General features: G+C 41.4%; 1 protein-coding gene across 1 annotated transcript in view; it reads left to right on the forward strand.

The window, feature by feature from the left end:
* DNAH9 (dynein axonemal heavy chain 9) overlaps positions 1–24,004 on the forward strand; it is a 1,435,662-nt gene that overhangs the window by 1,310,308 nt on the left and 101,350 nt on the right. Inside the window, exon 67 of the mRNA XM_086930591.1 lies at positions 23,346–23,528. Within this exon, the coding sequence (XP_086786717.1) occupies positions 23,346–23,528 (183 nt within the window). The remainder of the gene's footprint in view (positions 1–23,345; positions 23,529–24,004) is intronic.

Raw genomic sequence — 24,004 nt, forward strand, 5'->3', positions numbered from 1 at the left:
AAAAACTAAACGGAGAAGAAAAAGTAGCCTAAATGCGACCACCACTCATAATTAAAATAGAAATGCACTTCCTGGAACATAGCTGACCTGCTATCCAGATTGCTGTAAGGAGAATGTTTTTTTTTTCTTTCCACCTGAAAGCCCCCTGAAGCAATGTTCACTTATTAAAGAATAAAACTTCTGGAAAGGGAAGCAGTGTTTTCACGACTCACTGTATTACAAGACGGTATCTCTTTTATCCATGAACTGTTGATGTCCTATCTTATTACAATACCCACAATTGAATCAGTTCTGACATTAACATTTGTAATCCATAACATTTTCTCTGCCGGCCAAGCATTTTCCTTTTTTTAATGTGGTGCTGATAAACAACACGTCTGTTTATGCACTTGACATTTATCCCGTTGTTGCTTTATTAAGATTACTATGTTTCACTTATAATGAATTTGATTAAATAGTATCCTTTCGTATCAATTTTGTTGTCACTCTTAAATGTGCTGTGGAACGAGTTGTGTTTTCGGGATATTGATATTGTTTTTCAAGACCCCAAATGGAATTCCTTTTCAATGTACCTAGTTTAGTAGGACCACATGAAGGACAGTTAACGGCATCCCCAGTGACGCACGAGTCATGAGCCTCCTTCACAATGGGGACATAGAAGAAATATATGTTAATAATAATTTCCCAGAAATGCGTCCCAGAAGATCGCAGAAGCCAGTTAACATGACATTAAGGTTCAAAATGTGCCAAACATATTCGATACTTTTCTCATCCATGACGTGTGTAGAGTTTTAACATCTGATATCATCCAGATTACCATTATCTTCAGCAAAGGGCGTTTCCTTATCAAACTGGGGGGCATATTATCAAAAAGGTGTTAAGATTATCACCGCTTTAGAAGCGGGAAACTGCTGCCAAAGCGGCGATAATGGGCTTGATAATATGCCCTTGTGATTCCCATAGAAGCCCCGGTTCACACCAGAACCTAGACTTCTATGGGAATTCACAAGGGCATATTATCAAGCCCATTATTGCTGTTTAGGGGCAGTTTCCTGTCGCTAAAGTGGCGATAATTTTAACGCCGTTCTTAATAATATGCCCCACAGTTTTTAACGCTCCACTTCAACTGCTAAAAAGGAAACATGTTTTCGGGAAAGCAAAGACCACAGTACCCGGATCTTTGACTACACAACCATTTTTCACGGATTTCACAACAAGTCTTGAGAAAGGCCCAGGCCTTTGTGCCACAAAGGGGCGAAGAGCATGCTAGGTGTGCATCTTTGCATAAAAAAACAAGAATACAAGTTTTCAACGAGCGACTCTGCCACCTAATTGCGCTCACTAATATATAATATGTCTGTTCTCCTTTTGCTTTATTTCTCTTATCTGACCTAGACAGCATACCAGTACGTGCATGGTGTTGCGCGCCGTGATGTCACTTGCATACTGCCTAACTAGGGTAGTCCCCCCATGTTGTTTTTTAGGACTTGTGCCCTGGGTACAATCCCCTCTAACTCCAAGCTACCATATCGTAACAAAGCCCACTGGAAGTGGGACGTACCCACTAAGGCAGGGTTCTCTGGGCAACCGGATCCATGCCATATTTTCAGCAAATCACCATTTACATAAATGTAGTTATCTTAAAAGTCTTGCATGGAATCCACCCACCAGGACCGACTTTGGAGAACTCTGCACTGTGGGATGCTACAGAACATGCGAAAGACGCCACCGTGAAATAGGGCAAGAGATAGAATAACTGGTTCCGGAGGCCTCGCCTTTTACTTGGACTCACTATACCATTGGTGTAGCCTTGAAGTCCTTTCAGGAGTAGGTGTCTCCGAGGCTATCCATCCTGCTGTGTATGGTCTGAGAGTGAATGCCCGCTGTGTGGGCAGTGTTGGGTAGCATGCATGTGGGCAGTTCAGAAATGAAGTTCGACGTGGATGCAGTTTTACTGCGGTGCATTATTCCTGCACCCATACTGTGCCATATAGGGAACAATGTATGTGCCAGAGTGCAGACACAGAATGGATAAGGGGTGATATCATGAGTCTGTGCGTTTCTTTATCACTTATTCAATGAATACATTAACTCAAACAGTGTTTGCAGGGCCGGCTCTAGGGCGGTGCTATCAGTGCCACCGCACCTGGCACTGACTTGGTGTGGGGCATCATTTTTGCAAGTATATTTATCAATTTAAAAGCACCTGCTGTCCGTGTTGGCCTCCAGTAATTTTCAGGAATTATTTTAATTGTCAAGATAACTTAGTGATTAATTGACTGGAGGTTTGTCTACTGGAAGTTTTGACTCCTCCTAATGTAGCGCAGAGGGTTAACATGCCTGCTGCTAAGAACGTGTACCATGCAGATAACAAAGTGCATATAATGTAAATAGGGCAGAAGGTTACTGCTTCGGCCAGAGAATCCTTTTTGTTACTTGTCCTTTATAAGTCAAAACCCTGATATAGCGCATTGAGCTATTAACTGTCATCAAAGTGCTGCATGCAAACTGCAAGTAATATTTTAGAGCTATATGTTTTTTTGCCCAGTTTTTCACTATTCTAACCTTGCCAAAAGGGTTAATTCGGATAGAAAACAATTCTTTTTATTAAAGAGAACCCCTAACAATGGTGTTATGATTTCAATTCTGAATGTGTGCTTTTCCAGAGTAAGGACTCTTAAACTATATTGCCCACCAGTGTCGATGACATGTCACTCATACACTACACCTGGTAGTCCTGTCTGATATTAAATTTCCCATACAGCGATTTACACACATATGATTGTCTGCGCAATGTGTGTGTAATGTAAAGTGCTATGAGACACTGTTATGAGTGGTGCTATAAACTAAATGAATCTGAGAGACAGTGGTTATGGAAACTTGAGGGGCACTTTTAAAGGGTGCTAGTGAAGGAATCCATGGCAGTGGGGGTCATGGGGGGGGGGGGGGCGGGGGCGCCAACAGACATCGTTGCACAGGGCGCCACCACTGTTAATGCCGGCCCTGAGTGTCTGAGTTAGTGCACGAAGAGCAGAGCTTGAAAACGCAGGGGCATCAATTGCCTCTTTTCGTTTCCCAGTTCTGTTAGCAATAAAATGCACTAATTCGCACATTTCCCTAGTTAATATATGTGCTGAAGACATGACAAAATACACAGAAGCCTCCTGCTTCAGCACAACGCAGAAAACTGCTTTTAGTGATTAACCCAGATACACCCAATGCATTAATCATACACTCAGTGCACTATTCATCAGTTAATGCACATTTTATAGAGTTGTGCTTTACTGACAATATCGTGCACATACTTTTGCCAGATTCTCAGTTGATAGCTATAACTGAAGAAAAGTTCACAATATGCGAACCTGAACTAATCAGAAATGAGCACATGTGCAAAACGTGAGGATTAGGCATACAAACGACAGAGATGTGGAGGTAGGTCTGACAGATTAAGTCACGCAAAGCAATGTTTGCACCGGTGCACACTGTTCTTGTGGGCCTCATCTTGAATGTGTTTGTTAGTGCAGAACCTATTTTTTCACTTTCCAAGTCACATACATTTTACTCTGAATTTCTGAGTTAGAGGATGCACAGCAGACAGCATCGCTCACACATACACAGTGAGCAATGATGGTCTCTTTCCACTTCTGTGCTGCCCTGCACAGCATGCACCAATTTAGAGAAAATGTAGCACTTTAAAAAGTGGCATAACATAAAAAGAGACGCACAGATCAGCCCTGCGAGCCCTTATGTTACAGCTCTGGGCTGTCTTCTGTGCATCGCCTCTCTGACAGCAGATCTTTAGAGAACCGTATTCCCGCTACTCCTTCTGGCTTGCGCACTCTTCCAGGTGTAAGTCTCCCCTAGGTTGTAGAAACAAGGACCCCACATAGATCATTCTGGGGAACAAACGAGGCAGAGTGCTGTACGAGAGAAATCGTCTGGCGACGGGGCCCAAGGATGTAAACCGAGGCAGCTTTCAAATCACTGGCGCATCCTTAGTCTGCTAAGCTTGCTGTTCTGCGACACCATCCGTCAACATTAAGGGCTCCGCGCTGCCAAAAGCGTGCACAATTTGTAAACAACTGCTTAGGAAGTGGGACATTTAAGCCCATTATATTTCCTTCAGACAGTTGTTTTGAATCTGGAGAATAGGAGGGAATTAAATTGCCTTAAACTGTCCTTCTCCTGCTGACAGAGTAGCAAATGCTGCCTTCTCAGATGTTTCAGGTGCTGTCTGGATGGTGTTTCCACCCCAAAGACCAATATAACTCAAGATTGTGTTGCTTTAGCTACGGTCAGCAGCTCCTTTATTAGGTCTCGCTAGACCTATTGCTGCCAATATCCTTGTCAAGCGACCTAGATCTGGCCACGAGCGCCGATTACACATCGTGACCGCGCATGCCCCGCCCCCCAGCCGTGCACATCTTTTGCTCCACATTCACACTCACGGAAGCACACATACATATACACACACACACATGCACACACGCGCGCACACACAGACACACACAGACACACCCCCCCACTACTAAGCACCACTTACCACATCAGCGCCTCAGCCGCCACTCCTGTGTTCTGCTGCCACCGCTCCTCTGGACCAGCCATCCACTCCGTGGGCGCATAAGACGGAAGTCCCGCCCCACGACAGCCGTGAGCGTGCACATCCCGACACCGGAAGTTCGGGAGAGTGCACGCTCACGGCTTGTTCCTCTTGTTGAATTTATAATTGCATTCTGTCCTCTTCACCCAATCAATACATCCTGATCAGCCAATGCCCACTGACATCAGACGGATCTCCACACTGTCAGAGTGTGGGCTTTGAGAATGGTAGTGACGTCACAGCATTCATTGACGGACCCTTTCACTGAGACTAGCACACGGGCACGTGCACACACTCACCTCCTGGGGGCGCGCTGCTCTCCTCTCTTGAGGTCGGCAAATCACTCATAGCCGCGCCGAAGGTGGACCTGAACAGCGGGAACAAAAAGCCCTGCAGCTGCCTCCTGCCTCGGGAAGTAAAAGCGTAAAGAGGACAGCGGGGAGTGCCTCTTGGCGCCCAGCCCACTCACACAAAGAAGGCGAAAATCACAGGTATGCGAGAGGGCGCTTTATTTGCAGACTTTGCCCAGCCCAGCCTGTTCTCTGCGAGAAATGGGAAAAAATCTCACTGCGAAGTGCCTCTCAAGGCCGGCTGCATTCCTTCAGCGCCAGGGCAAGGTCCGTCCTCGAGTAGGCCCCAGGCACATCTCACCCCGCCACGGGCCCAGAGCAGCTCGAGAACCGACTGCTCTTACTGAAAGTGCGTGACCTGAAGATTCCCATGTGCTCTTAAAATAGACGCCATTTATTTTACGCTACCGAAGAGACGGCTGCCAGGACTGCAGAGCAAGGGCGCACCTACAGTTGGTGCAGTGGCACCGGGCACCTTGAACCCTGCCAGTGCGGTATTTTACTATAAGAACAGCAGTTATAGTTGGAACAGTCTTTGGGATAAGTTTCTTCTTTTTTGTGGTTTAATGACTGACTCGTGTACACTATACTTTAATGGTGTCACTAAGACTCTCCACAGGCCCCTAGAACCGCTGCAGTAAGGGAAGTATAACTCTCATTCACCTTACAATAACACCAGAACCTTCGTAGCTTTTTTTACGGACCTTGTATCTTTCCTCAACGCACTAAAGTGCCTAGAGCACCTAGGTAGAACGTGCGCTCCATGCACATATTTTATATATCCTCTATTTCCCCGTGTAGTTGTTATTGTCTGCTGCTAAGGGGAACTTTCACCTAGTTCACGTTTTATTCTCCAACATTACTTTGTGACCGGGGCTAAAAAGGATGTGCCTTCTTAATCGCGTTGTTTCTTTTTAACCATTAAATCTGCATGTAACTTTGTAGGTTTTTTTTACTTGCTGCAAATCAGTGTGTGTTTTATATATTTTTTTGTTTTGTGCATAGGTTTAAATAGTCTTTGGGATCAACTTCTAATTTTTCCCTGGTTTAATGTGTATAATAGCCCTGGTAACAGCCCATAAACATCCTGTTGTTACTGGGGGCTTGTTCTCGCGTTTCAGCTCGTTTTAACAGAGCCTTTGAGGAATGCGCTTCCTCGAGATAAGCCCAACTCAGGAGGCGCTTTTGTTCAAAATTGTCTACCTATAGCTGCTAAAATTTGAGATTGCTATATGTGCCGTTTTTCCCCTACCAACTGTGTGAATATCGGGTTATCATTTATATATATTTCCAGATGTTGCCTAGTTTTGGTCCGCTAGGTATTATTATTTTGGATTACATTTTATTTTTATGCTATGCTCTTTTTGTATTTTGCTAAGCGGGTGATGTTCATGAAATGCAAAAAGTTACAGCCCCTGCCGATCAGTTGCATTCTTGGCCAAAACACACACTTTTCTTTATTAGAGCGGTTTAGTGTGAGCTGGTCGTCTTTTAAGAGATTACATATAAACTTGCTGCTTGGTGTTTATTGCTGCACCCAGTGCTCCTGAAATTGTATGCTTTATATGCACAAAAAAACAAATCACCTCAAAGTAGCTCCGTGGCTTTGTGTCCGTCTTTCTGGAGCCGCAGCTAAGTACTTCACAGGTTTTTAAAGTATAAACATTGTGTGAATTTACTCTCACATCAGTGCCGCAAGCTGGCAGAAAACAGTGACTAAATACCGTTTACTTTGGATCAAGGTTATGCAGAGACTGCTGCACGACAAATAGCTCTCTGCTTCCTTAGCTCGGTTGTGCTTGAGTTGTCCCAAAAACATGCAGCTCCCCATTAAATGCACCCACCCTCTTGTGTGGTAGCGGTGTGAAGAATGCCCTGGGCAGTCACTCACTCCTGGGCTCTTAAATGCACATATTTTTATTGTCTATTATTTTGGGTTTGAACACTTTTATTTGTTGTTTTTATTTTGTAAATATTTATTAGCATATGCTGTAAAATGCCCGTCTTTCCCCATAAAATAGCTATTGGTGCAGATATCTGAAGCTGTCCCATGTTAGATGCGAACACTTCATCCAGCCGTATCTTATATGCTAGGATACTTTAGAGTTACTGTACATGCTGCTAGAATGCTAGTGCATCTGCGCGCCACATTATTCAATACCGAAGGAGCCAGTATAGCCTTTCATCTTGTCCAGGTCGATAAGTAAAAACCAGCCCACCGGAATCAAAAAGTAATTAAGCGGGCTCCATATATTTTACCGGCGCGGCAAGCTTAGTCTTCCCTTCCCAACCCGGAGCTGTAAATGGTCCTTCTTGTACTCCCTTGGAGACCCTGCCGAGTCTGCTCTCTTCCTATGATACCAGCAGAGCCAGCATTCCTCACTTTTTTTCAGGAAGCCCAATACGACGAACAAACCTGGCAACCGCAATGGCCTTTAAATATTAGGCCCAAAGCACTGCCATTACCAGGCCCAAAGCAACACCATTATCCGGCCCAAAGCAACGCCATGTATTTTGCCCAAATGTTAATGTTAGTGCACACAAGCCTTGGTAGAGCAATAGCAGCGAGCGCTCTCCTCAGTGTGGCACACTTCTCTGCTGCACACTGTAAGCACAGATTTTATATTTCATCATTATTATTATGAGCCTGAACCTGTTTTTCCCTGTGCAGCTGTGACTCCCTGCTGCTTAGGGACATTAATGTAGTTCAGGTTTTATCTTCCAACGTAACTGTGATAGGGGCTAGGAAAGCTGTGCCAGCTTGGCTTGGTGTTAAGGCCGCACCAAAGTACTTTGCAGGTATTCTTACAATTGTGTGCTTCACGGGCACAAAGAAACCAATAACTTCAAAGTAGCCGCGTGGCTTGACGTCAGTCTTCTTGGAGCCACAAGTAAGTACTTCACAGGTGTTTACAAATAGCATGCATATGTGTAAAAAGCTGTATTGTTTCTGTTAATTAGAGGCCTTGCATTTCCAATGTTTTACTTTGCTCTGAATCTATTACATGTGACCAAACTCTCTTAAACAAGCAGATTTCTCACAATGCATGTTAAGTATTGAAGCGTGACGCTTCACTAGCGCACGCTTGGCCTCAGTCATTCCCTCCCACTTGCTGGCTCCCCTGCTCCCCCACCCGACTTGAAAGGAAGCCTCGCATTCCAACATTTGTCTCTCACACCACAGGCTGCTGCTCCCCCGTCTTTCCATACTTTTACCTACCCCAATCTACCCTCATTTCCCAGACTTCCACTGAGCTCCTCTTTCCCATATTCCCTCCTTCTACCAAGGTCTCTTTTCTCTCACCTCCTGCCATTCCTAATATCTTTTCCTCTGGAAACTTCCTTCTACCACCCTCTGTTCTGCGAGCCCTACTTTCTCTCTTCACTCATCTCTTACCTCCCGCTCCTCTCTCGCGTTGGCCTTTCACCCCAGCCCTTCTTGCCCTTTCCCCCACTCTACTCAACCCCCTTCCTTCTCTCTGTCTTGGGTTGTTTCCTTATATCTAGATTATTCTCTCCCTCGTCTTTTCACCTCGTTCTCTTTTCTCACCTCCCTAGCTTGACTCCGCCTTTCGCAGTTTCCTTCCTTCCTCCCACTGTTTCCTTCACTCCCAGTGCATTTCCTCACCTCCTTCCTTCTGTCATTCACCTTTTATCCAAAGTCTTCGAGGTTTTCCTTCCCTTCTATGTGTACTCTCTCGCTCTCCTCGCTTCTTTCCCTTTTGTTACTTTTTTCACCTCCCCGGTGCATTTTCCTTTCCCTTCCAACCTTCTACTTTTCCTCCTTTCCAACAAACCCGTTTTTCAAGTTCCGTGTTATTATTGAGCACAACAGTCGGGCTCTGTCCGTTATCTTGCCTCTCTCCTCTCAGGTTGTCCCTTTCCTCCTGCACACACTCCCGCCCCTCCCCCTCCCAATAACTCCCTTGCACATAACATATCACCACGGCTTGGCCTAAACTGGTTATTGAATATAAGCACCGCATCACTACACACTGTATGATACCTATTAATGTGATTATTGTGAGTGTCGGCATTATTCCTGTTGTCACTGTCACCGTGATGCGAGTTACTTTCAAAGTTACAATTGAGTTCTATGTTGAGATGTTTACAGCGCCGTGCCGCCATTAGTGTGCATCGCAGAGCTGTGCTGCGTACTGTTTTATTATGGTCATTATTCGTATTACTAATTCCATTACTGTTCTCCTGTTCATGTGGTATACCATTATAATTGGTATACTGTAGTATAATATACTGAGTATACTTTCAATATTTCTGTTAAGTTTTTGTTTCTAGCACAAGTAGAAGTATCTTTCTGGGGAAGTATGTGTCCCTAAGTCCGCTGAACTTGCGCGAATGATACATGTAGGCTAAAAGCAAGGCTACGGGAATTATACCATTGTGCGGTCGCGTGATTTTCGCATAATTATAGATCTTCCGCATTTACATTATCGTCTGCATATTTTAACAACAATATTTTTTGTTTCTAGCTCAAACGGTTCCTACAATACTAAAAATGCAGCTGCGTGGTGGAAGGCCCTTTTCAAAACTTGTTAACCGCGCTAACTCTTACATATTCACTTGTTCAGAGCACTGTGTTTTCACCGATCACTTTCGGTCACCCGTATTTAACTCAGTAACCAGCAGGCTTAATGTGCGGCATCACTTGCACCGATTGCCGCGCTGTTTCTTGTTAGGCTAGGCTACATTTTAATAATGCTTGTTTCCAAGTCCATAGGTCATTTATTTTTGTCTGTGTCGCACATCTAAAGACACATTTGCTTTTTTCAGCAAGATTCCTTCTCTTTGTTTTGAGAGCTCACTCACTGATTAGTGTCACAGATCCATTCAAGTTCTTAACCCTCACGTTTGTGTGTCCTAAGCACATTTCTTTTTCTCCTGTTTTCCGCACATAAATGCCTCGGAACACGTGAATTCACTCGGGTATTTTTAGATCCAGTATTTTCACCCACACGCTTCGCGCAAAACGGGGCGCCCTACTCTGCACCTTCTCCTAGAGTCTTTTACTGCTGTAGTTTTGTTTCCTTCACCCCAGACGTAGCATTTTGCTACAGTTGAATGTTTTTGTCTTGCTCGCAATCTGTCTTCTTGGATTCAGACACGTATTTCATTTGTTTTACTTCCCAGAAAATCCCCCCTGATAAAGAGCTTTTGCTCGTTTCAAAGTGTAATTAGCATCAACACATGTGATGAACTGTCCTATGATTTAATCGGACTGTATTTACAAGGATTGAACATTTACGTTTCATATGACGTAATACGGAAAAATAAATCCACGACTAAACTACAGATATCTTTGAAAGATTATACCTGTCTCATTGAATTTCTGTAAAAGCGATTCTCGTCGCCTCTGGAGTGCTTCAGATTTTAACCCTCCCACACCAACCACCACCACGTCCACCACCACCATGTCCACCATGTCCACCACCACCACCACCACATCCACCAACACCACGTCCACCAACACCACGTCCACGCCCACCACCACTATCACCACCATGTCCACCACCACCACCACCATGTCCACCACGTCCACCACCACCATATCCACCACCACCACGTCTACCACCACCACATCCACCACCATCATGTCCACCACCACCACCTCCTCCACCACCACGTCCATCACCATGTCCACCACCACCATGTCCACCACCACCATGTCCACCACCACCACACCCACCACCTCCACCACCATGTCCACCTCCACCACCACGTCCACCACCACCACGTCCACCACCACTACATCCACCACGTCCACCACGTCCATCACCACCACATCCACCACCACCACATCCACCACCATTACCACAACCACCACATCCACCACCATCAAGTCCACCACCACCACCTCCTCCACCACCATGTCCACCACCACCACACCCACCACCACATCCACCACCATGTCCACCTCCACCACCTCCTCCACCACCACATCCTTCACCATGTCCACAACCACCACGTCCACCACCACCACGTCCACCGCCACATCCGCCCTCACACTATCTATCGCACTCACTATCTATCACTCAGCACCACCACAGCATCACTCAGGGGCACCACAACATCACTATGCGCTACCACAGCATCACTGAACGCCTCAGCATCACTCGTCGCCACCACAACATCACTCAGCGCCACCACAGCATCAATCTGTGCAACCATTCAACAACAACTGGTTCAAATATGTTCTCTCAATGTTTCAAGCTTTATTACAAATGTCATAAAAAGATGTTAATATTTCACTTCTGTACTTGGATTTTCGTCACAATAAAATACACTGAACATAATCTTCACAAAAGTTATTTACAAAAGTTTAAGCTATTGCCATTATAAATTACAATACATTTTATTTAAGTATTAATTATTTAAAAAAATTCAAAGCCATTGTTATTTGTAATATCAATACATCTAAGTCACGTAAATACAAAACATGTTGCATTACAAATGCTACAGGTGTCACATTTGCAAAAGTTAACAGTATTGGCATTGTAAATGACAAAGCTATTAATTTCGCTATTTTCAAAATCAACACATAAATAAAAAATGTGTAATTTACAATACCAATAGCTCAAATTTTCCTAATGCGAGACCTATTGCATTGCAAATGCTTGTTGAGATGTAGCTGTCCATGCGTAGGCACATTTGACCCCTGCAGGATTTTGGAATAATGAAAAAACTCATACCCCGTGGCTGCGAGAAGTTTGATAATCAGCAGAGGGTTGGACATCAGGTTATTTTTGTCAAACCCTCTGCTGATTCAATGGATATATGCTTTGTATTGAGAGCCTCGCACCGATGTTCAACCCTTTACTGGAGATTTATTTTGCAAAATTGCATGTAGTTTAGGGATATCTTCTTGTGCGTTCTCTTTTTATTTTTTTTATTTTTCCAAGTCAGCAAAGGAACACATAAATGACAAGAATATCCTAAGAATATCAAAGGCTAGGCCTCTAACTTTGGCCAAAGCGAGCTCCGATTCATGAATCTGACGGATAAGGAGGACACACCATCCGATATCCTTGGGGGGATTCACCAAGACCCATGATCTCGCAATACAGAGCCAGGCACACACCAGCATCATTTTTTTTAATTTACGAGTGGAACAGGTCATGTTACACACATTCTTTTACTACATAAGCCATTACAACGCATTCATTACAACGACTTGCTGTAGGGGGATGCTGGATGTTGGAATAGTATAATTTACTATTCCAACTCCAGTATGTGCAACAGTAGAGAAGGTGTTGGATTAAAAATCCAACACCTGCTGCCCTCTTCAGCAAGTCATTGTAACAGATTGTGTTGTAATGGCATGCGATGTAACAACGAACAACGCGGTCGTTGTAATGACTGCTTTGTAATGACGTGATGTTTAAACATTGTTATAAACAAATTTAGAAGTTTGCAGCTAAAATATAAATAAAGTAAATAAGTATTCCGTAATTTACATATTCAAAATTCACAGAGCAGACAGGCTTAAATAAGGAAATGCCTTAGAACCTTATTATGAGTTTGGTGGTGCAGGAGGGGGTCTGCTCTACTCCCGCAATGCCAAACCCATGTTTGAACCGCCCACCAGATTAGGGGTTTTCTCCTGTCTGGCAGGCTGTTTTTTTGCATTCCCATGGCGGTGCCTATGAAATCGGCCCCACAATGGGAATGTCAGAATCAGTGCCTACACAGAATGGATTGCTGCAGTCGATGCCATGCAGGTACCGATGTTACAATATCCCTTACCAGCAACCTTTTCATTTCTGAAAAACTGCCATTAAAAGGTATCGTAAAAGGATTGGGGGCCCGAAAGGGCCTTGTCTATCGCAGACCACTGTAATTTGGGCGGGGGGCATATGTAGTACCCTCACGCATCTCTATGCACCGTGTGCCCTGCACAACATGGGCCGTGGCACATGGATGTGCAGGAATTGCTCCTTTACTCACAGGCTTGTGTCGCAGCCCCATTTCTTGGCCGCAGCACAAGCCGCCATGGAAAGGAGCTCTTTGTGACCACCAGCCTTGTGGTCACATTGTAATTGGGTAGTTGAACCCCCACCTGCTTGTCGGCCAGGCTCCTGACAACCACCCACTATCCTAATCAGGGCCTATGTCTCTTAAATATATGTAAGCAGAGCAAAACAGCAAGCTGTGCCAGAGATTGGTTACACAAGGTCAGACAACTGTTAGACGAAGTCCTGGTGAAGGCGTTGACTAATGGCTGGAAAGCTCAGAGCGGTAGAGATTCAAAATCCGTACTAAAGCAAGGTTCCTGGCCTGAAGGTTTTATTTGGCGCCTTTGTCCAGTGAAGATTTCAACCTTTGGACTTTTTGGGTGCTTGTATTCCTCCACCAGGGCAATGCTGCAAGCTGTAGTGCACAGGGCTCCTTGAGGCTAGACCCTTTCGATGCCACATCTCGTAGAAAGGGATTTGCTGCTGCGGAAAAGCTCCAAATGGTAGCAACCTGAATCTGTGGCCTAGCGGCAGTGCACCTTTGTTGCATTAGCTTGCCACATTTGTCCCAGACCTCTGGAGGTCTTTGGAGCCAAAATTGTCTAAGTCCCAAGTTAGAAGGAGTCCACTTTGATGGTTTGGACAAGAAAAGAGGAGTATGGATGACATTAGTTCTGTTGCGAATGTATGATGCGATCCAGTCTAGAGCAGTCCCCTCTATGCCGCATCATAGACTGTTATGGTCAACAGTGACAAAGGCAGCCAAGAGGGCCAAGAAAAGTAGGGCAGCAACCGTGTTGCAATCATCTGTGTTCTTCAGTTCATCTCAGATGGCAAGGAGGGCAAATTCTGTGTGCCTTCCCGGACAGAATCCCGTTTAGAAGTCTGAAAGTTTGGCATTGTCTTCAATGAACTGTGACATCTGAGCGAACGCTGCTCTTTCTATACATTTGCCCAGGAAAGGTCCATTTGTAATGTGTCTGTAGTTGTCAGAGTTCAGCGGGTCCAAGTTTGTTTGCATCAGTAATGGTCATATGTATGAGTTTTTGAGTTCTTCTGGAAATTTTCCGGTAGTTAAGGAATCTTTGATGATTCTTCTTACTGGAGTGACAGTAGAGGTTGCGAGAAGAGTTGTCTTGAAAGTTAGTGTTGGACACTGGTCAGAAGGGCTGCCGGCAGGCCTGCTTGCTTTGATTAGGTCCATAAATTCATCCTGTGAAATGTGTTGCAAGGAACGGAGACGCTGGGCTAGAATATTCTTGGGATCTTGTTTTGGAAAAGGGTCAGCGTAGGTGGTTTGTCTTCATTTTAATTATGAGTCCAACGTGTTTGCTTTGTCCATGTAATGATTTGCCAGTTTGTCTGTGAAATCTTGAGTAACAGGATGAGCTCCTTCTAGGCAATTTAGTTTACTAAATTCATTGAGTATTTTATGGAATTCTTTATTTGCACATTTAGCATTTTGAATACTGTCTAAATAGTACCTTTTTATTTTTTGTAGCTGTTCATTTTCTGTAGGCAAAGTTTGTGTTGATTGACGTCTGTTTTGAGCCAGGCATTGTGCAGATTTCTAATTTGTTGTTTTATGTCTTATTTCTCTGTATTTCTCCAAGGCCCTTGTTTTCTTTTGTTCTGTTGTTTGGTTTTGAGTGGCATCAGGATATCAAAAGGTTCCTGTATCCACTCATATAATTTTTGAACAGAATTTACTGTTTCCAGATCTCTACTGGATTTTAGTTGTGTTTCTAAGTGTTCCAAATTGAGTTTCGTCCACAGTCGATAGGTGGATGCACATAAGGTGGTTTTAGGTGCGCCGATTCATGTTGTTTTATGCTGGAAAGAAAGCAAATGGTGGTCTGACCACGTGACTGGAGTTATAATTTGAAAGGTAACTAGTTCAGTATTAGCAAAAATGACATCTAGGATGTGTCCAGCGGATCACTGAAACAATATCGATAACAAAAATATAGAACTACCATAATATCGAGTAAAAAATATAGAATGCCAAAATATCGACTTCCTATCTCCAAACAGGTAAGTACAAAAATATCGAATCAAAAATATCGATGTAAAAAATATAGTTAGTCAAAATATCGATTTTTTTTAAATGCTTTAAAGTAATTGAAATTAATGAAATAATAAATATAAAAACTTAAACATACTTAAAATACTTAAATACTTCAATAACCTTAAAATTGATAAATAATTAATGTAAGTATAAAAAATATAAAATATTTTTACCGTAGGATAGTGGAAAGGGCAAAACTTACTATTACCACTCCAGTGAGTGCAACAGTAGAGAAAGCGTTGGATAGCGTAGGGGTAAAAATTATTATTCACACTCCAGTGAGTGCAACAGTAGGGAAAATGTTGAATAGCGGGAGGGTAAAAATTACTATTCCCACTCCGGAGAGTGAAACAGTAGGGAAAACATTGGATAGTGGGTGGGTAAAAATTACTATTCCCACTCCAATGAGTGCAACAGTAGGGAAAACGTTGGATCGCGGGAGGGTAAAAATTACTATTCCCACTCCAGAGAGTGCAACAGTAGGGAAAGCATTGGATAGCGTAGGGGTAAAAATTACTATTCCCACTCCAGAGAGTGCAACAGTAGGGAAAACGTTGGATAGAGGAAGGGTAAAAATTACTATTCCCACTCCAGAGAGTGCAACAGTAGGGAAAGCATTGAATAGCGTAGGGGTAAAGATTATTATTCCCACTCCAAAGAGTGCAACAGTAGGGAAGACGTTGGATAGTCGGAGGGTAAAAATTACTATTCCCACTCCAGTGAGTGCAACAGTAGGGAAAGCGTTGGATAGAGTAGTGGTAAAAACTACTATTCCAACTCCAGAGAGTGCAACAGTAGAAAAAGCGTTGGATAGCGTAGCTCCAGCGAGTGCAACAGTAGGGAAAGCGCTGGATAGCGTAGGGATAAACATTACTATTCCCACTCCAGAGAGTGCAACAGTAGGTAAAGGGTTGGATAGCGTAGGGGTAAAAATTGCTATTCGCACTCCAGAGAGTGCAACAGTAGGGAAAGCATTGGATAGCGTAGTTGTAAAAATTACTATTCCCACTCCAGAGAGTGCAACAGTAGGGAAAACGTTGGATAGTGTAGGAGTTACATTTACTATTCCCACTCCAGTGAGTGCAACAGTAGGGAAAGTACATACTTCATATATTAATTTTCAAAAAAAATATTAATACCAATTACAAATTAATTAAAAATAATTACCAATTTAATATATTTTAATAATTATTCAATTACAAATACAAATAAAAATATTTAATGAAAATCTTTACCTATTATACAAATTAATTACCAATTTACACTTAATTAATTAGCAATTGAAAAATAATTAACAATGAATAAAAAAATACCAATAAATACATTTAAAAATGTACCTAATTACAATTAAATTACTTCCCACCCTATTCCCCTATTAACCCACAACCCGCTACAGAAAATAAATTAATAAAATAACATAATTATCAATTAATCAATGAATCAAAATCAATTACCAATTATATTTTAATTAATTACCAATTAAAATTTTTAATAACAATTAATTCAAAATAAATACCAATAAATAAATAAAAAAATTACATAATTATAATTAAATTATTTCCCACCCTATTCCCCTAAGAACCCACAACCCGCTACAGAAAATAAATTAATAATATTAACATAATTATCAATTAATCAATTAAATAAAATGAATTACAAATTATATTTTATTTAATTAACAATTAAAAATTAATTATCAATTGATTCAAAATAAATACAAATAAATAAATGAACATATTCAAATAATTATAATTAAACTACTTCCCACCCTATTCCCCTATAAACCCACATCCCACTACAGAATTATCTTAAGCAAAAATTAAATACCATACAATTAAGTAATTAAAATAAATTATAAAATAAATATACACTTTTCACACATATACTAACATAAAAAACACTTTAAAAAATTCGATATTTTTGTTGTCTGTATTCTGTCCATTCGATATTTTTGTTGTCCATATTCTGTCCATTCGATATTTTGTCCATTCTATATTTTGAATTCGATATTACTGCTATTCTATTCGATATTTTTGTAGTCTATATTCTGTCCATTCGATATTGTGTCCATTCTATATTTTTTATTCTATCCTAATGCAAATCGATAATTAAAACTTGATATTTGTATACTGTGTCCTGCATTGTGTGTGGGGTTGAGGATGAGCTGATACAGGTTCAGTGCTTCTAGGCAAGCGAATATTGTTTTTGGATGGGGCATACTGGGTTTGTAAAACCAAATGTTGAGGCAACCAGAATGTATAGGTTTGAAACCACGTCTAGAAGTGTGCCTGGGCAATGTCGCCTTGCTAGAAGGAGGTCTGTAAAGGTGCAGGGAGTTACAAGAGCATTGCATCTGGTGGAATGGGCCTCCCAATCTTTTATTGAGACGTCGTCCACTTTGTTGATATATAATGTTTGCCTGAACATAACAGCTAGGCCACCTCCCTTTTTGCCTATATGATTTTGGGTGATTGTTTGACAGCCTGGAGGAATGGCTTCATGCAGGACTGGAGCCATATCATCTCCCAACCATGATTCACTTATGAATAGTATATCTGGTGTTACATCAGTGAGACAGTCGTAGATGTGATGTGTGTTTTTAGAGACCAATCCAGCATTTATTAGTAGTCAATTTAGAGATTGTGCTTTGGCAATAGTGTGACTTTGTTTTGTAGAAGAGTGATCAGTATTGTGTGTGCATAAAGCAGGGGTGTCCTAAGTGCTGGTATTAGCTGTATGAGGATAGCAATATTGTAGCTTTTGTATATCGTGTTCCTCGTCCAACAGGCTAAGAAGGCATTTTGACGGGTCTGCGTGTGTAGGTGGTGGAGACGGTGTTTGAGAGTGAATTGGTGCGCTGTGTTGTTTTTGTGGTGTAAACTTGTTGTGCAGTAGACATGGAGAAGTGAAGTTGTGTGGTGTGGTGAGCTGCTTATATTATTTGCGTGTGTGTAGGGTGGAAGTTGAATAAGTCAGGGATGGTGGTGCAGCATGTGGATCATTGAATGGGACTCTAGTGGGGGTGTCATAATTGAAACATACCCCGAGAGCGAACTTTTATAAAAAATAATTTTCCCCGCAGCCTGCCTGTCATAGTGCCACATAGAATTTCAATTTTGACAGGCAATTGTTGAAATTCTGGACTGGTGTAATTAATTGATGCAAATAGAAAAAAAAAGATGAAAAAAAAGAAGAGTTCTCCCAGTTAGTTTTAGGTCCAGAGGGGGGAGAGACTGGAATGAACTAGGCATAAAGGGTACCTCTTAAGAGACCTATATTGCTTTTGTCACAAGAATATATCCAGAAAACATTTACATAAGAAAGGCTGCTATAGACAGAAGCCAAGACTTGTAGATATTACAAAAACATAATTTTATTTTCTTTTTCTTTTGTCTTTTTTGGATTTTACTATTTTAGATATTTATACATGTATACATTTTATCTCATAACAACACAATCAGAAATTGATAAATATTCATTACACATTTTATAGGTTTCAAAAAGTGCAATTGAAAAAAGTGTGCCCCTAACAGTGTCGTGTCATACTAACATACATACTCTCACACATACCGGTCATACATCTACATTCACTATTCTCTATAAAAATACATAGAAACATGGAAACAGGACTTCACAAAATGAAACTGTAACCCAAAGGTGCATATGGTGGTTCAATGTTGGTACATGAAATTAGGGATTCCACCAATTAATCATTGATCTGTGTATTATTGATCAATCCTTAGTGCATTGTCCAGATCTTTTTGGGGTGTACGGCCTACGTACGTTTCGGTGATAGTATATGATTGGATAACCTTCCTCAGGGCCAGGATAAATGAACAAAAAACTGACATATACAATGGACCAATATACAAAGGTTAAAAAGAAGGGGCAGTGCGTTTTTTTTCCTTCTATTTCTAGTCAAATGAGTACAATTTATATGCACGAGCGGAGTTTTGGGTCCACTCCTACAGCTACCGGTGGGGTAATATCTGATAAGCAGGATAGGTCGATATTTTAGAGTGTTCCAGGAGTTGATTGTAGACTGGGTGGCAGCGTATATTAATCAGTTAGACAATGTACATTTTTATTTCTTCACACAGTTCTGGACATATTATTCTGTAGGATTCATAAGCCAGAATTTATTAGAGGGGTTTATCCTCTCCACCTTCAGTGATGTGGAAGTGGCTGTAGCAGGGGGTCCCGAGCGTGTTCGCACAATTGATGCAAATACAACAGTGTTTTGTCTTTGTTTTTGATTAAAATATGTTTTTGTAAAATGTTTTTCATACAATTTTGATTTGTACAATATACTGAATGAAATGTGTATTCCTCCTATGCATCAAGAGCAGTTTGATATCTAGGCATATCACACTGAGTAGAAAAAGTAACTTAAAAGGTAATCCCATTAGTAACTGAAAAGTAATTCCAACTGTTTTATGAACAAGTGACTTACCTTTAACCAATCCAATTGCATTCAAACTGTATTTAACTGCGTTATTCTTCCAAAGTACTATTACACTTACCTGTACCAGGCCTGGTTTGGCTCTAGAAAATAAAATACAACTAAATAATGTTTTTCTACAAACAACTTGTTCGGAGGTCAGTCTTTGAGTGTGTGGCATCATTTACGGCCTGAGTGTGTACAATAAATGATTAACACTACCCTCTGATAAAGCATTACTTCTTGCCCACTCTACCACAAATAGAAAGTAAGGTATTATCTACTTTTACTTCTGCCTACCCTTGAGGATCCACTGGACTCTGTGCACACTATACCTTACTTTGGTATAGTATAACCAGAGCCAGCTTCCTACACCTATGTAAAAGTCAACCTGGCTACATTGACAATATCCTTTGGGGCCTAGTCAGTATAAATACATGTTTAACATTCAACTTTTACATGTCCCGATTTTTAAATAGCATTATGAACTGTAGGGCCTACTTAGGAGTGTCTTATAAAAGGAAGGTATAGGTCTGCCAAAAGGGATTATGTTAAAAAGTCAGATTTGCAGTTTAAAACTGCACTGCCAGGCTATAATGTTAGACCTGCAGTCATGTTTGCACTGTCACTGTAGTGGGCAGCACAATGAGTGCAGCAGTTCACAAGTGACATTTAGCTTGTACGCCCTGCTTACACATTGTACCATGTACTAGGGATTTCTAAGTAGGTTGCAAATAAGGATTACAACCAATCTCAACATATTTTAATGATCATGGCACATGCACGAGGGCGTGGGTTTCAAAATCCCAGTGCACAGGCTCAGAAAACAAATGCTTTAATCTAAAGGAATGGGGGTGGCCATGTAAAAAGTGGCATTTCCCTACACTAGTGAATATACAAGTACAATTATCTTGCTGGAGATCTGGCATGCTGTTTAAAGAAAGAGTAGGTGAGCACATTTGATGGACAATACATTGGCCTTCCCAGAAGAATTTAGAAATGTGGCTAGTTTCTACACATATAGACCTGCGAAAGAAGAGTATCTTAGAAAAAACAGACAGCAGATCTGGACAATTCCTCCTGTTGGCTGCAGTGAAAAGCATACTTTTGCACGAATAGCATTCTTTTGAATTAACTTAATGTGTAAGATATACATGCAGCATGTCAAACCTAACATCCACAACACTACAATGAACAGGATGTATAAATGTTTTTGTTCACAAACTAATGTACCGTTTGCTATTATGGCCAATCAATTTGAACTATTCCACAGTATTCAGATTAATTAAAGTATTCCATACTCCACCACGTTTTTGTTACATCTGATGCACTAAGTTTAACTGTTATACATTGACGTTGGTTCTATTCTCAGTCTGCCACAGGACTCAAGCCATACCATACTGATGAGACAGACATTAATCTGGGGTTGCTTGGGATCCCATCTGGAGGGTACCTAGACTGACAGTTTGGACTGTTCCTATTAGAGCTCGACCATGTCTGATTTGCACATGGCAGGTCTCTTTAGAGTGGCATAGTGTATGAAAAACATTGAACCCGAAGTGGGCCATGAGCAATCGCCAGTGTGGCTGAGATTAAGGCCACCATTCCTTCATGGTATTTGTACACATCAAATAATAAGAACAATTAAAAAAGAAATTGAATTGGCGTACCTGACTCTTTGTGTAGGCCACAGTAATTTGGCACAAATACTGCCATTTGCATAAAGGTCTGATGCCCCATGTGTGCTACAGTGTTCCCTAACATACATGTGCAACTTTAAAAGTGTGGCCTAGGGAATGCCATTGCATACCTAAACTATGGCATTGAGCGGGGGCTGGCTCATACAAAATGAATCATATACACAAAGGAGCTGCAGAGGGAAAAAGATCAGGTCGGCTCCCACTCACAATATTACACGAAAAGACCTGATCTTTGAGGTGAACTGAGTACTTGGAACTCCCTCCATCAATGTATGGTCACCCAGATTTGTGTGAATGAATTAGGGCTTCGTATATACCGTCTGTTCTAGGGGGTCCATGGTCGCCTATTGTTTTCTAAAAAACGTGTTATTGAGCTCTATCTACCATGGTCTGTTCCATTGTCTAGTGTGGACGATGGAACATAAAAAGAACAGAGAAAAAGGTTGACAGTGCCTCACGGGAGTAGCACCATGGGAGTTTGCAGATTGCTTCTCACCTGCACCCTCAGGTTCTCATAATTAGGAACTGTCAACACGTAAAAGAAAAGTGTGAAAAAGTCAAATTAAAAACGATGTGCTCAGTGTGGTGTATCGGGATGCCATCGCGTAGGATGTCTTATCCACGTGCCTGACTGTACCAACCCTATAAGGAGTAGCAAGATCTGGACTTGAATACCGCTATTCCAAATCTAATAACGAGCTTGACATCCACTGGCTATCCTACTTTATTATGTGCTGTGGGTCTGTTCACATTAAAACCAAGACACCCTGTTGCCTACTATCTGTTTAGTTGTAGAGGGCCAACATGTTTCTTAGCCAAAGGAAACTCACTGCAATTTCTTCAGGGCAAGGGTCAGTTTTCGCCACACTGCACCGATTTGTGTATATTTTTTACCTGCGGGAGACAGAGACAACATGGGCAACTACTTGGTAAATATATTCTCGAGATGAAGGTGGCTTCCACACATACCAAAATAGTTGCTATACTCAGTGCTGTCTGTAGTATGTTGTATTATGTTGTCTCTGTCTCCTTCAGGTAAAAATTCTACAAAAATCGGTGCGTTCCATCGTCCACACTAGAGGGTGGACCAGACAATGGGAGATAGAGCTCACTAACACGTTTCTTAGAAAATAATAGGTGACCATGGACCCCCTAGAACAGACATTGATGGAGAGAGTTCCAAGTACTGAGTTCACCTCAAAGATCAGGTCTTTTCTGTGTTGTCATACAAAATGAAACCATTTTTGAAGTGTATTTAAAAGCCTACTTTTTACACTAACTGAGTCCTCTGTTGGTAGTGAACTGGAGCTCATCATGCCTGTGTGTGTAAATGAGAGGAATGTAAAAAAGAAATTAGCATGATGCATCAAAGTGTTAAGATTAAAAGTGCTTCCCTACTGTATGAGTTGCACTAGTTCTTTCGCATTTGTAAAAGCTTGCTTAAATATAAAAGTCACATTTATAACACGTTGGCTTTGGGAAGACCTAGGAAAATCACCTACTCATTCTTGTAATGCAGCAAAGTGATCCCAGAACCAGAGCAAACTTGTTGATGACGTTCTTTGTTTGTACTGCTTGTTGGTTTTGGTCAAAAAACGTAAGGCTTGAACAAGAGCCCGAATTGTGTAATCACAAGGCACTCCCCAAGCTACATATTCCATGACTTAGGCACCACATCTATAAAATGTCTGTTGCCGACAAAGACCTCAGTGGTAATGTAGTCACCGTTTAGAGTCTCCTGGTTTAAACAAGTTCTTTCTAGCACGAGAATTCGGGTAAATGGTTTAAGCTGCTACCGAGATCCTCCTCAATTGCCTAAAACCTTTCTTTAGCTGCGTTTTTTTCTAATGATGTTGTTAATTTCATCAAAAGAGCTTGACTCTAATTATTTAAGGAAACCTCCAGGTGCCATTGGACAAAAACACCTTTACCAACTCCAATATAAACTTCGGACTAATTGGCTTTTATTTTACAGAAGATACATACATTGTGTAAATCAGTGCCTAGATCCTTTAGGCTATTTAAATAAATAGCTCTAGTTAAACATGAATGGATATACTCTACAATAGGTGGTTTAGATTGGAACTTGACGATTTTTCTTTATCTTTACCAGGAAAAATAATCGTTTATGAGGTGGGATCAATACTTGGTGAGCTGATTTGTGAATCAGAACATGCACAGATGTTAACAATTGTTGTTTTCTGTCTCTTCTGTAGGTCAAGGGTACATTGGATGAAATAATGGAGAAACTACCAGAAGAATTTAATATCCCAGAACTGATGTCCAAAGTGGAGGAGCGAACCCCTTACATCGTTGTGGCCTTCCAGGAGTGCGAACGCATGAACAGCCTAACCAGTGAAATTAAACGTTCACTGAAGGAACTAAATCTCGGATTAAAGGTATATAAGAGATGTTGAGTTTCTGTACATCTAATTTCTTACAAATATACCCAACCCTTTACAGGCCAATACAAAACTATATCTGTGTGAAATAATACAAATACAGTTTCAAAGACTGAACACTAGGGTGTCCAGATTGGTCCAAGAGAGCTGCATTAATTCCCTATTTTCAGAACATCCACATGCTTTGTAAATTAGAACAATTTTGAATGATTTTAGTGAAACATAGTTTATGTAGATATCCTAAAATTATGGTAAAATTTCTACTGCCCTTGCTTACTTTAAACTACTTGAAGTACATTGATATATCCTAAAACCTTACACCATCCATATGTAGGGGGAGGGCTACACTGTCCTGTAGAACTTCAAAACTGAATAAATGATTGTGATGACAGATAGGAACGTTGTTATAAGACTGTTTGATAGAGTGACAAAAATAGCATGAGTAGAGTTTAATTTATTTTTTTAGTTTTAAA

The sequence above is a fragment of the Lissotriton vulgaris genome, chromosome 7 (genome assembly GCF_964263255.1).
Source record: "Lissotriton vulgaris chromosome 7, aLisVul1.2, whole genome shotgun sequence".
Lineage (NCBI taxonomy): Eukaryota > Metazoa > Chordata > Amphibia > Caudata > Salamandridae > Lissotriton > Lissotriton vulgaris.